This window comes from Chelonoidis abingdonii, chromosome 9, assembly GCF_003597395.2.
Source record: "Chelonoidis abingdonii isolate Lonesome George chromosome 9, CheloAbing_2.0, whole genome shotgun sequence".
Classification (NCBI taxonomy): Eukaryota; Metazoa; Chordata; order Testudines; family Testudinidae; genus Chelonoidis; species Chelonoidis abingdonii.
This window is the reverse complement of record NC_133777.1, coordinates 72,061,617-72,073,618: the sequence shown is the minus strand read 5'-3', so window position 1 is coordinate 72,073,618 and position 12,002 is coordinate 72,061,617. Positions and strand designations below refer to the sequence as shown.

Genomic DNA, 12,002 nt, shown 5'->3' with positions numbered 1-12,002 from the left:
AGACAGCTCCAGACAAATGGGGTGATTGTAGGGGGGCGGGAGTGTCCTCTCTGCAGCACATCGCAACTACGTCGCCAGCTGGACAGAAGGATCTTTTCTCGAATGTAACCTGCCCTGTCGATTGGTCTGAATAGGAAGTGCTGGGGGGGGGGAGGGAGGGAAGAGACGATCCTCCCACTCCTTCCATGACAACGGCCACATCCCAACAAGCTATTTCTGGGTCTGCAGCAGTCACCTTACAGACTCTGCCTTGACAGCGGCTCCCGTGCTCCAGGCTCCTCCAGGCTGGAGCTGCCAAGCAGCATGTTCTCCCCTCGTCCTCCATTAGCCGGACGAGAAATGAACCAGAAACGTTTGTTTCCCAGGCCTGCTTCAAGCAGGAGCCTGTCTCTGAGGAAGCCTTTTATCAGGAGGTTGATTCCTTTTATTGATGGGGGCATGGGACAGGGACTGTTTCTCTCCCCCTCCCCTGGCTGTCCCTGTCCCCTTGGCCAGGCCTTTGTCCTCATTGACATGCAAGGCTGGCTGCAGTGGCCATTTGCTGAGCTGTCTCCTCGGGAAGGAACCACCTTCCCCTCCCCCAGCTCCCCGGGCTGCCAGTGGAGCTATTCTTCAGCCTCTGCATTTTCACAGCAACTCAAAGGCAGATGCATCAATCCTTTCAGGGCCTGGAGACGTGAGGGGAATGTCAACAGGGCCTGGGCAGGTGTTGATAGGTTCCCAGCCATCTCCCAGACCCCTTTGTTTCCCCTGCACCCCCCACCCCTTTGGCAGATATACTAGGTATTGGACCAAGGGAGAGGGGGTTGGGGGTGGGGGAAAGAGAGGAGGGGCAGCATGGCATACTAACCCTGAAGAGCATCCCTGCAGCAGTGTAAGTCAGTCCCCAGCCAGATGACAAACTACAGCCTTTGAACACCCCCGGGGGAAAGCCCTGATTTCAGTGCTGTTGCGCCAGGGATGAATTTGGCCCATCTGTACGACGGGGGCTCTCCTCACCTCTCTATCATGGCAAAATAAGCATGGCAGAGAGTTTTGCTTTCAAAACCGCCCCCTATTTGGGGGTGACGCATGGGCTGGGTGCCTGTCCCACATGCCGAAGTGTGGTCAGAGCATCTTTAGAATGGCACAGGCCCCTCCCCAACTCTGCTCTCTGTATGGCTCTCCCAGGCAGCTGCTCTGTCCCCAGCACTGATCCTCAGAGCCTGACAAAGGGTTGGCGCTGGGCAATAGAAAGGTTCAGTTCCTCTTGTCTGTGTTCTGTGGGAGGGTGACTGTTTCTCATGTTGGTTTACCCGTAGGTGCCGCGATCCTTTACTGTATGTTCCGAAAGCCTTGAGTCGATACATTTAAGAATTGGCAAATTAGAAAAATTGTCCTGCAATGTTAAAAGGAGGAAAAGGGTGGGAAAGTGGGCGGGTGGAATTGCAAGTTCCTCCAGGGGCACTGCCATGGCTCAGAGCCCGAACGCCAGGGAGGGGGGACTGAGTCACACATTCAGTGCATATCTTACAAATGGGGCAGGGCCTCCTCCCAGAGCTTTTCCTTGGGACTGCGTCTCTGCACTAGCAAGAGTCTTGAGCGAGCGCACAAAGCACAGCAGGGTTATGTTTCACTGCTCCACAGCTTGGGGGAAAAGATTCTGCCTTTTTTTTTTTTTAAGCACTTTAAGTTTCTTCTCTTCTTTTTTGTTTTGTTTTTAAAAGTCTTCTAGTTTCTGTAACAGCAGCTTCTTTCTGTATTGGTGTGGAAGGTATATATATCTATATCTATATATCTATAAATATATATAAGCCAAACTGCCTTACAGGTTGTTGTTTTTTTGTTTTGTTTTTCAGTGTTGTATGTGTAGCAGGCACTTGAGTTTATATGAAGATGTTTGCTTGGGGGCTGAAGGGGTCGGGGAGAAGAGGAGGTGGGGAGGGTGGAGGAAGGAAGGAGCAGGAACTTTTGACAAGTGGCCACTGCTAGCCAAGGATGTCCAGGTAGATTGGTGTGGCCTTGCCAAGAGCATGAAGGATCTTGTAGATTTCCTTGATGTTGAGCCGCTGCTGAGGTTCCCTCTGCCAGCAGCCCAACATGATGTCATAAACCTCCTTGGGACAAACTCGAGGCCTCTCTAAGACTCGGCCTTGGGTGATGCACTCGATGACCTGAAACGCAGAACAGAGAGGGTGAGTCCCACACAACGAAGCACTGAGAATGTCCCTCTCCCAAATCTGCTTAGCCCTGGATGGTAACCAACATTTCATCAGAGCACCAACGAGCCAACAGATCCCTCTGATTTGAGGCGTGCGGGCTCCCAGCTAGTGATATGCAGCAACAGATTCTCAGCACCTGCCTCCTGCTTTGCAGCTGCAGTTTTGCAAACTCAATGAAATACACTTTTGATTTTGCAGCCACTATTAACTCCAGGCACAACTCCTCCCAGTTTGACATCTTATTACCTGACTGTAGCTATGGACCAGAGGCTTAGTCAAAGAAGGAGTCCAATGGTAATTTATATAGTGGAGAGGCTGAACCTGAAAGTGATACATTAGTTTTTCCTGATGGTCTAAGAAAAAGTTATTTTTTTTAATATAATCAGTCTCCCCCCCTGCTCCTGAAAATAAACGCCTTTTCCATGGTGAAACCCAGGAAAATTCTACTAGGAGGATTTCAGAGCATCATCTCCCACCTGCCTCTCCCAGGGCAAATGTGTCTAATTTTTGATGTTTGAAAGTAGAAAAAAGAACACCATTTTAACTTGGATCAAATTCATGATGGAAGGAAATCTTACAAACGTTCACACCTTGCTCTAGGTCAGGTTGTTGCCGCTAATGAGAAATTTGCGAGAGGCTCGTGCAGCATGAAATGGTGTCTTTAGAGTGACTCCAGGGGAAAACAATTCCCCAAGCACCTGCTTTTTGAATCCTGCTCACCAGAGAAAAGGACGTAAAGGGGGAAAAAAGTGACTTGTCAGAGAGCTGTTATCACTGACCAGCCCCCCGTTTGGGAAGTGATGTGTCCCGGCACTACGGTATCAGAGTGACCTGACACACGCTGCAGATAAACACCAATCCCAAACAGTGCTACTTGTGAGGCAAGAAGACCAGCGAGGGGGGCCTGAAGTTTATCATTTGTGACTAGTAATGGGGCCCGGCACCCATCCAAACAGATAGTTATCACTCTGCTGTTTACATAGACATAGAAAGAGGAGAAGTGATTAGGAGGAGCTGCTGATGGGAGGGTGATTGAAATGCAGTGCTGCAAAGAAGGCTCCATCACCGGCCAGCTGATGGCAGAGTCAACTTTTGGAGCCTTGGTGGAGCGGGCAGAGAGACATGAACTAGGACCACTAAAAGGCTTCCTGTATTTGAAAGACCCAGGGTGAGCCCCTATCTCTTAGAGAGGAAGCAAAATTTGGATTTAGCCAGCAGGGCTCGCTTTGGTCTTCAGGTGGTCTTTCAGTAGCCATGTGCCCTATTCCATCTTCCCCTCAGCGAGGGTCTCTTCTAGTGTTTAGCAGAATGTCTAAAAATGCTCATTTTAACTTTAACCGGCCAACAGCCAGACAAAATCTACACTCATGTCCCCTGTAGATGTCCCGGAGTGGAGAAGGTGTGTCCCAGACCTGCTCATCCTCATTAAAAGTGACAGTCTAAGATTGGGTGGAGTTAGTTCTCCAGGGGCCCTTGGACTCTGCATGAGTCTCCACAGCTTGCTTCTAATCAGCAGGCCAACAGCAAACACGTCCCTAACAGTTGGGAAGATGAATGTGCAGTGTCTTGCACAGATGGTCTGTGAATTCTCTCCTTTGAGGAGAAAAGAGAAAGGGACAGAGGAAAGACAGGGTCACATAGAGATGGAGGTGACAACCGTTAAAAGTCACCCTGTCTGGATGTAGCAGTACTATTCCCAGCCCAACAGTACCAGCTTTCTATGTTCAAAGCACTGTTTAAGGTTATTAGATGGGGTAGTTTGATTATCCCCATTTCACAGACGGGGAAACTGAGACAGGTGCAGAGACATTTGTGCAGTCTGGGTTCCAGCATGACAGCTCATCCACGTGGGATGTATGCACGCTCATTTGTGTGTGTGTGTGTATTTATCTCCAAGGCAAATGCAACAGCAGCTCATTAAGTATCATAACAAATGGCTTCTGTGATCATTTCTCTCACTCTTTGTGCGTCTAAAATGTTTGTGCGTGCTGCTTCGGGAAGTGCACTGAGCTCACAAATGGGCAAGTATTAGCGATGTAAAGAAGCACCTTGGATAGTCCCTCTCTGCACTCACTCAATTAAGGGATCTGTGTCCTGAAAGCAGAAAATGCACATTTCTTGTTAAAAGAGGTAACATTTCTGAAATCCATGAGACACACAATAGGATAAAAATGTGCATGTTTCCCAGGCACAGCTCTGTCACTGCACTCAAACGTGAGCTGGAGCACTGCCTGCTGTTCCAGACCTGCCTCTCCTGGATGTAACTTGAGCCTGACCTGCAGCAACCCCTACTAGTCCCAGTTGTGAGAGTGCTTCTGTGCTTATCTGGCCAAACAGTGTGGTGAGTTTGTTGTTAAATCATGGATTTGGGAGTCAAGGGACCTAGGATCTATTCCCAGCTCTGTCATCGTGTCAGGCTCTGTGCCTCAGTTTCCCTCTCTGTGAAATAGGGATAATAGTTATCTCTCTGAAAGATGCTTTAAATGCTATGCCGAAAAAGACCATAACAGTGGCAAACATTAATTACCACTGTTATTGTGAACATCTGGGAGGCGACCATCAAACTCAATGCACTGATTGCTCTGAAAGCCTTGTTGCAAAGATGGCAATGGAAGAAGAACAGCCCTTCTCCCCGTGAGCAATAATGTTACATTTTTATGGTCAGATCTGTCCCTCCCTCTTCACCCGCAGCTCCCACTGGGGTCAATGGGAGTTGTACATGAACATACAAGGGAAGTGCCTTGATCATAGGTGTCTGCTGTGCATTGGTATTTCCCAAATTCCCACCCCTCTTTGGGGTTCCCACTGAGTGGCCTGACCTAGCTTTCTATAAAATACTGGGGTCCACCCCGTCCCTGCACTTCACCACCTGCAGCCCTCGCTATGACCAACATTTTACATGCCCCAGGTTGGGAATTCTGCTGGAAATAATTTACTTGCAATGGGATGCTGCTTAAAGCCAGCCAACTCAGTGCCAGCGTGGGGCGCATTAGCCGCCCATGTACCTTACTTTACTTGTGGCTTACTCAAACCCAGGAGGAAGGGGCAGGGGTGGGATGGGAGGAATTATGGATTGGGGGCTCTTCTCAAAGTAAGAGACTCTGTCAGGCTGCATTTTCCAGACAGAAACCATGGCTTCACCTAGCCCTTCCTCTGCGAGGCCATGATGCTGTTATGAACAATGGCACCTGAGGTGGAGGAAGGCTAGGACTGCCTCTTAAGAATGTGAAAGGTAGTGGTGTACTGTGGCTTCCAAGGTGGATAAGGGAGGTGAAATAACCCACCTCCAGGTCTCAAAGTGCCCAAAACATCCTGCAACAAGCATGTTGTGTGACTAAGCCCCTTTCCATCATGTCTCATCTCGTCTCGTCTCCCCTCCCCAGCCCAAGATGCCCTGGTTTATCCTGTACCTCTGTGTTTGAGAGCTGGAACCAGGGCTGCTTCCCATATGTGAAGATCTCCCAGAGGATCACTCCAAAGCTCCACACATCACTCTCTGTTGTGAACTTCCGGTACATGATGCTCTCAGGGGGCATCCAGCGGATGGGCAGCATGGTGTGTCCTCCAACCTGCATGGGGACAAAGGCACAGGCAAATCTGGGTTATCAGAGCCATAAGAGAGGGAAAAGGCTGCACTTAGTGAAGGCTACCCATGTGGGTACTCAGACAGGCGAGGCAAACGAACTCCTCCCTCTAACCCCCACACACTCACCCATCAATGCAAACTAGCTAATATCATAATATGGCAGATTGGAAGTAAAATACATTGAGATAAATGATCAGCTCCAAAGATTTCCCTCTTCCCAAACCTGACTTACAAAGTAACACAACAAAATGCCTAGACCGTGTTCAACTGCTGATGAAGAAACAAAAGGCAGGACACGTACAGTCTAAATCAAAGCACCATCCTTAGCCTTCCTGGGCCCAGATATTGCACAATGAATGGCATATTCAGTTTTATGCCTGAAATACATAGAAATATGCCCATGTTTTTTATAGCTTTCCTGCTGCCTAGGACTGCCTCAAACCGGTTTGGGCTCCTATTAAATAACTGCACAAAGGGGCGTGTACCCAGAAAACTGCACCAGTAATCCACTCAAGCAACTGCACGTGCAAAAGCACAGTCAGTGGATGAAGGCTTGGCCTTAACACCCTTAGATACCACGGTGATGGGGGCAACATAAGAACCTACTCACAAAGTAAAGTCTTCTCCCTCAGAACGTCTGAAATCTGTGGAGCCCCTGAAATAATAGCCTGAGACTATTCCTCTGAGCTATGCTGGGTAGAGGAAGCATGTCTGGGACAGAGTTCCCCCATCGCCAGTACATTTCAGTCTGACCGGGGAAGTACACAAGCCGTGGCAGCAGGAAAGCAGAAGGAATCACTTTGTCCTTGCTAGAGACTTTTGTACAACTAAAGTCTCTGAGTAGAACCAGCTTCTCTGTGTTCTGTCCTTCAATACAGGAATCACCATCTGCAGGGGAATAACTAATTGATAGGAGTTTTGAACAGCAGGTGTTGAGAGCACTGTGGCGCCATGTCTCTGGAATTCATCTCTTGCGAGGGCAGAGTATCCTAGACTACCATTCTTTTCGTACTGATGCCGAGAGACTCCCTTCTGTGTGAGTGTGTGTCTGCACGTGCACGCTTGGGAAGCTCTTTTCATACTATTACAGACACCGACCAGTGGAAGCACTAAAGTTCAACCACATGGCAGCTGGAACGAAGTGGCTGGAGTCTTTCTTAGCCTCTGGAGATGAGCAGAGGCAAAGGAAGCTGCCTCTTGGGATAGGGGCTGGAGCACATGGCCTGAAATTTCAGCAACATGGGGCTGCCTGTGTGCAGTGTGCTGCCATTCGTGGAAAGAGGGCTAGTGTACATTTTTGTAAGTAAACAAATGACACAAAGACGGTACCCTGACTCCAAGTCATTGGTTTTCCATCCAAAGAGAAACCATCCTTCCAGGCCCCCAGTTTCAGCTACTGCTCGGTCAAGGGGGCAATAGTACTCAAAAAGAAAAAGCTTTGCAAGTCCCTGCTTTCCTCACCAATTCTCAAAGCTCCCCTGATTCATTAGATTGCTGCTAGTGCTAAAGCAGTGCCTGTAAAGAGGCAAGTTACACTAAGCTACAGAAACAATTTCATAGGAGGTGTTCAAAGGAAGTTATGACATGGGTAATACACATGGCAGAGAGAGCCCTTAACCAGGAAGTGGGGATCCAAACTTCCCCAGAGTTTAATGGGGTGCAGATCCAGGTTCTCAGAGTTCTCTCAACTGGCCCTCTCTCTAGTTCTTAGTACAGCCTAATTTTATCAGACGTCTTATTCTTTTAAAGTCTCAAAACTGTCTTTCACTTTAATGTGTGCAGATGCTAAAACTGCAATTCGTGAGGATGAACAGCTTATTGTAGCTCCGCACCTCCCAGTTAGAGCTCCATCTTTGGCTGAAATGCTCTCCGTTTGCTGCCTTGAACCTCCAGGAATGCTATTCCTTTTGCAACTGGCAAGACTCCTTCCTCTGTTCCTTTTAAATCTTGGCTGCGATTTTTGCTCTTTCCTGCACTTCCAGCTTTTATGACTTACTTTCCCTTATTCTGAAGGACTCCAAGGAAATTCTTTGTCAACACAACATGACATATATCCAAGTTGGTTACTGAAAATTATTTTGTGCTAATGTTTGGCTCTCTGCACTCCTTTAGTAGCACTGACTCAGTTTTCCAGCAATCCTGAAATCATTGCAGAGCTCTGTAAATCTGCCATATCTTGGAGCTTGTGAGAGATACAAGCAGGGAAATATATATTGTGTACATTTAACCTCCTTTTGAACTAGACTCATGCCAGTCAGGAAGTTGGTGTGCCAGATCCTCAGTTGGTATAAACCGGTGTGTAGCTTCACTGGCTTCAATGCAACTACAACAATTTATACCAGCTGAGGATCTGGCTCTGAAAGTAGAAAGAAGAACTAATGAGCCAAATCATAAGCCAAGACACTGGCCTTCTCTAGACACACATTGGTGAAAAATTACCCATAGAGTGAAATACAAGGTCAGCTGTTGTCCCAAGGATGTAACGACAGAATTTTGGCTTAGTTCATCTGTTCACAGACATGGAGTGCCCAGGGGCTCCTCTCATCTCTGCACTTCATGTGCAATGTATTTGTTATTGAAAAAAATACCAATAATTCATTAGGAAGATGGACATAGGCAAAAGCAAAAGACTCTGGAGCCCAAAACATGCCCAATCTAGGGCTGTAAGTAAGGGTTTCTTGGGAGTTCTGTATTTCAGAAGGGTAGCAGCTTTTAGTGGGCGCAGAGTTAACGTAATAACTGTCATTTGACGTTTTCAAAGCATAGCCATTAACTCCTCACCAGCCACACACCAGGTTGATTAGGGATATAAATTATAATCCCCACTTCACAGATGGGGAAACCAAAGCACAGAGAGGGGACAGGACTTTGTCTGAGGTCTCTCAGTCGGTTGTGGCAGAGCTGGGTATTGAACACAGGTGTTCCTGGATCTCAGTTCTGTGCTCATTCTACTATGCCCTGCTGCTTGCTAATGTTGCAAACGTTATAATCTAGAATTGAGAGCAGACAGATTGGACTGCATAGGCTACAGTACATAAGCTGGCATGTGGCCTGGATAACAGAAGATCCTTCTTACTCCATGTACTGGCTACAAAAGGCACTGCGCTTTGGGGGTTCTTCCCTGTTCTGAACCCCCTGCCTCCCACTATAGAATCACATAAGCGTGATTCCCAGGCCTGTGCATTGTACCTGGGACCACCTGGAGTAGCATGCATTGACAAAAGCACCAGAGAGAAATGAGGCTATTAAACAAACCTGTCTACAAAACAGACTTTATTTTTCCTTTTGCAGAGCCAATTTACATTTCATGTCCTTGGCTCTGGAGAGAATCATTATGTATATTTATAGGGAAGATGAAAGTTTGCTTCAATCAATCCACAGTTTGCTGAGAAAGAGCCCAGGGTGGCAGTTTCCTGCAATAACAGTGATCGTGCAGGCTGACTCCTTGTCAAGAGACTGCTGCTTCAAAATCATTTCTGAACGATTTCTGTCACTCTCTTCTCCACCACTCCCACCCAGAATGAGAGACACAGCAGAGCTAGAAAAGAGCTCTTCTGAGATCCAGACCTGTCTCCCTGAGGCAATGCAGGATTGTCCAGTGCAGTCTTCAAAGTCCCAAATGATGCAACTCCCACAACTCCCCTTGAGAGATGTTCTACAACCTGGTTACAGATTTCTCTCTCAAGAAATTTATCCTGACATTCAGCCTAAATTCTTCCTTTCTTCTCCTTTGCTCCTAAAAGAACTCCCCCTCTTCCTTGCTATTTAAACGCTGTATATTATTGCCACTAATTATTTGTATAACTATAGCACCACCTAAGAGCCTTAGTCATGACCAGCACCCCATTGCACTAGTTGCTGTATAAACACACAACATATTTGCAGCCTTCCTGCCGAACTTAGCTAGACAGTTTCAGCTCTTATTTTTTCTGTCTAAAACAACCTCTCCAGCTTCCATATCCTTTCCGTTGCTCTGCTCCTTCCAAAACTATCCTGGTAACGTGATGCCCACAAATGAATGCAGCCTGCGGTGCATTTGCTTCAGAGCTGTGGAGAACTGCCTTTTGATAAAATAGCCATCTTAGAATCAGGATAAACCACTTTCAAGGTCATGCACTGTTCTATAATCGCACATTTCCAATGGCCCAGGGCACCTGGCCTTTGCTTTGGGGCCTCATTACACATTGGAGGCAGCAGATTGCAAGATAACAGGCCACTCCCGCAGAGTAGCTTATTGCTGTATTAGAGCTGAACCTGAGGGAAATGGGGGAGGTTCATGAAAGGCCAGGATTAATGGCCATTAGGGAAAGGGATAATTAGTTAATGCTAGCACAGCACTTTGAAGATGTAAAGCTATATAAGTGCTATGTATGATTATTATTATAAGGCTCCAGGTTTGACTGCCAGGAAGGAAGCCTGGTGTCTGGGGAAAGAAGTCTCCTTGTCCTCGCTTTCTGAATGACATCTAGCTGATTAGGAAGGACTAAAAAGACATGCCATCCCCAGTGAGTGTGGCCATACAACAGCAAGCCACGGAGAGGCTTGCCAAGGCAGTGCAGTGTTTCAGACAATGGGGAGCTTGGGCAACTACTCTCTTAGACGTAGCCAAGACTAAACACAGGTCTGGGCCAAAACTCTAGCCCAGAACTTCCTTAAACTTTGGATTTAGGGGTTTTTGGTTCTGATCCCCACTCTGGAGATAAAGGCCAGCTGGTGTGTTAGGATCCAGAATCCAACTCCTCCAAACATCCTCTAATTGAGCCTGACCTAAATTTGTGATCCACGCCCAAAAAACCCGTTTAACGTACACAGGGCATTGCTTGGAAGGAGGAAGGGTCACTTGACTGGCATTCATCTGGGAGGCCTCTGCTCTTGTCGCTTTTGCTGCTGCCTCAAGGAAAAGCTACTCAGGTCTGAGTCACAGAAAATGTGTCTCTTTAAATGAGGCAGTTTTCTGGTGAATTTTGCCTTTTGCGTGCTGGAAGGTTAGATGTTGTTTGTTTCGTTTCTTCCTTGCCAAGGTAGGGGGAATTAGAGAACGTGGTGCCATCTCCCTTCCTGTTTGGTTTCTGAATGCAGTTGAATCCATTCAGCAAATTAATTCCTTTTAAACCTGGTGACAGGACACATGCTCTGTGGTTGCTGTCTCAACTCCGGCTGTGTGTGGGGGTCAGAGCAGAGCTCTCTGTTAGTTGCAGAACTGGCTGACTTCCCAGGCTGGGATGGGATGGAACATGTGCGCATGTCCTTCAGAACCTCAGCACCAAAAGCACCTGAAGATTCTCACCTCTGGACCTTCTTCCAACAACCAGATGTGTGTCCCCGTCAGGACAAGTTCATTTCTGCTGAGGACAATACTTGCTGTTCAATAATCTAGAGCACTCTTGAGTCAATAAGAACTGCAGATGCCTGGGTCATCTTCTGAGGGGAAGTAAGAGCAGAGCGAATACAGCTGAGATGCGGGAAAAGCCTCTGCATTTGGCAAAAACAACAAGTGATGCTGCCATCTGCCCACCACAGCAGGCTGTGATTGGCCTGCAGTGGTGAACCGCGGCCAGCGGGAGCCGCGATCGGACGGACCTGCAGACGGGGCAGGTAAACAAACTGGCCCGGCCCACCAGGTGCTTTCCCTACACAAGCGGTGACCCCAGTTTGAGAACCACTGCCCTAGAGAAATGTAAAACGAAGGAAACAGTTCCTTGTTCCACTCCTTTTGGCAAGAAAAAAAAATGGAAAGGATCCCACTCAACAGAGAGGCTGCTGTTTGGTATCAGAACATCACTTGTCCTTATAAATGTGTGGAAAAGACTCAGATACACTACAAGGCAGACGTGTAACTCTGTGTGGTCCAGCTCCAAATCTGGGCTCTGCTGCAACAGAGACTCAAGACTCATGGAGGCAAAGCCTCTGAGTTTCATAGATGTTTCTAATGTAGGTCCTCTCACCAACCCCATCTTGCCTTCAGAGTTGCACGGATCTCTCCTGTCTGGACACACCAGCTGGAGGAGGAGTTTCCTGTGTGATTATGAAGACCTTGCAAAGCAATTCCCCTGATATTGTCACAGCATCTCCAGATTGGGACCTCCTGCTGATGCTCTACTTCGCAGTCCATGCTCTTTCCCCCTCAACACAACCTCTCACTGCAAATGCCAGGCTTGCTGCTCCCTGCAAAGAGCAGATCAGACAGACTGCCCTCGCTCCTTTCTTCCCTTGCT

General features: G+C 47.7%; 1 protein-coding gene across 2 annotated transcripts in view; it reads right to left on the bottom strand.

Annotated features, from left to right (window-relative positions):
* Positions 1-1,810: 1,810 nt before the first annotated feature.
* Positions 1,811-12,002, bottom strand: part of NTRK3 (neurotrophic receptor tyrosine kinase 3) — a 456,641-nt gene continuing 446,449 nt past the window's right edge. For both annotated transcript variants that reach the window (XM_032806496.2, XM_032806497.2), the window contains 2 exons: positions 5,612-5,770; positions 1,811-2,153 (listed from right to left, as the gene is read on the bottom strand). In XM_032806496.2, the coding sequence (XP_032662387.1) occupies positions 1,968-2,153; positions 5,612-5,770 (345 nt within the window). In that variant the 3' untranslated portion in view covers positions 1,811-1,967. The remainder of the gene's footprint in view (positions 2,154-5,611; positions 5,771-12,002) is intronic.